Consider the following 304-nt stretch of genomic DNA (forward strand, 5'->3'; position numbering starts at 1 on the left):
CAGGAATTTAATGGATCATTCGCAGCTTTGTGGCATTTTAATGAGCAAAGATAAGTAATACAAATGCATCCATTGTACATCTCTCTCCTTCAGTGGCTCCTTTGGTAGAAGACAAGATGATTTGATTAGTTCTAATGTTCCAAGTACTGCATCAACAGTTACCTCTTCCACTGGTCTTCAGAAAACACTGCCTGCCAGTGCAAACACTACTACAAAGACTACAACAGGTTCTACTTCAGCAGGTGTACAAAGCAGGTAATAGCACCAGCACACTTCTTTTCTTCTTTTTTTTTTTTTTTTTTTT

At 37.8% G+C, this 304-nt stretch overlaps 1 protein-coding gene across 1 annotated transcript in view; it reads left to right on the forward strand.

Annotated features, from left to right (window-relative positions):
- PPP1R12A (protein phosphatase 1, regulatory subunit 12A) overlaps window positions 1-304 on the forward strand; it is a gene marked incomplete at its 5' end in the record, with an annotated part of 47,199 nt that overhangs the window by 15,766 nt on the left and 31,129 nt on the right. The window contains one exon of the mRNA XM_010145618.1: window positions 94-255. Within this exon, the coding sequence (XP_010143920.1) occupies window positions 94-255 (162 nt within the window). The remainder of the gene's footprint in view (window positions 1-93; window positions 256-304) is intronic.

The sequence above is a fragment of the Buceros rhinoceros genome, unplaced genomic scaffold (genome assembly GCF_000710305.1).
Source record: "Buceros rhinoceros silvestris isolate BGI_N320 unplaced genomic scaffold, ASM71030v1 scaffold43981, whole genome shotgun sequence".
NCBI classification, from domain to species: Eukaryota; Metazoa; Chordata; class Aves; order Bucerotiformes; family Bucerotidae; genus Buceros; species Buceros rhinoceros.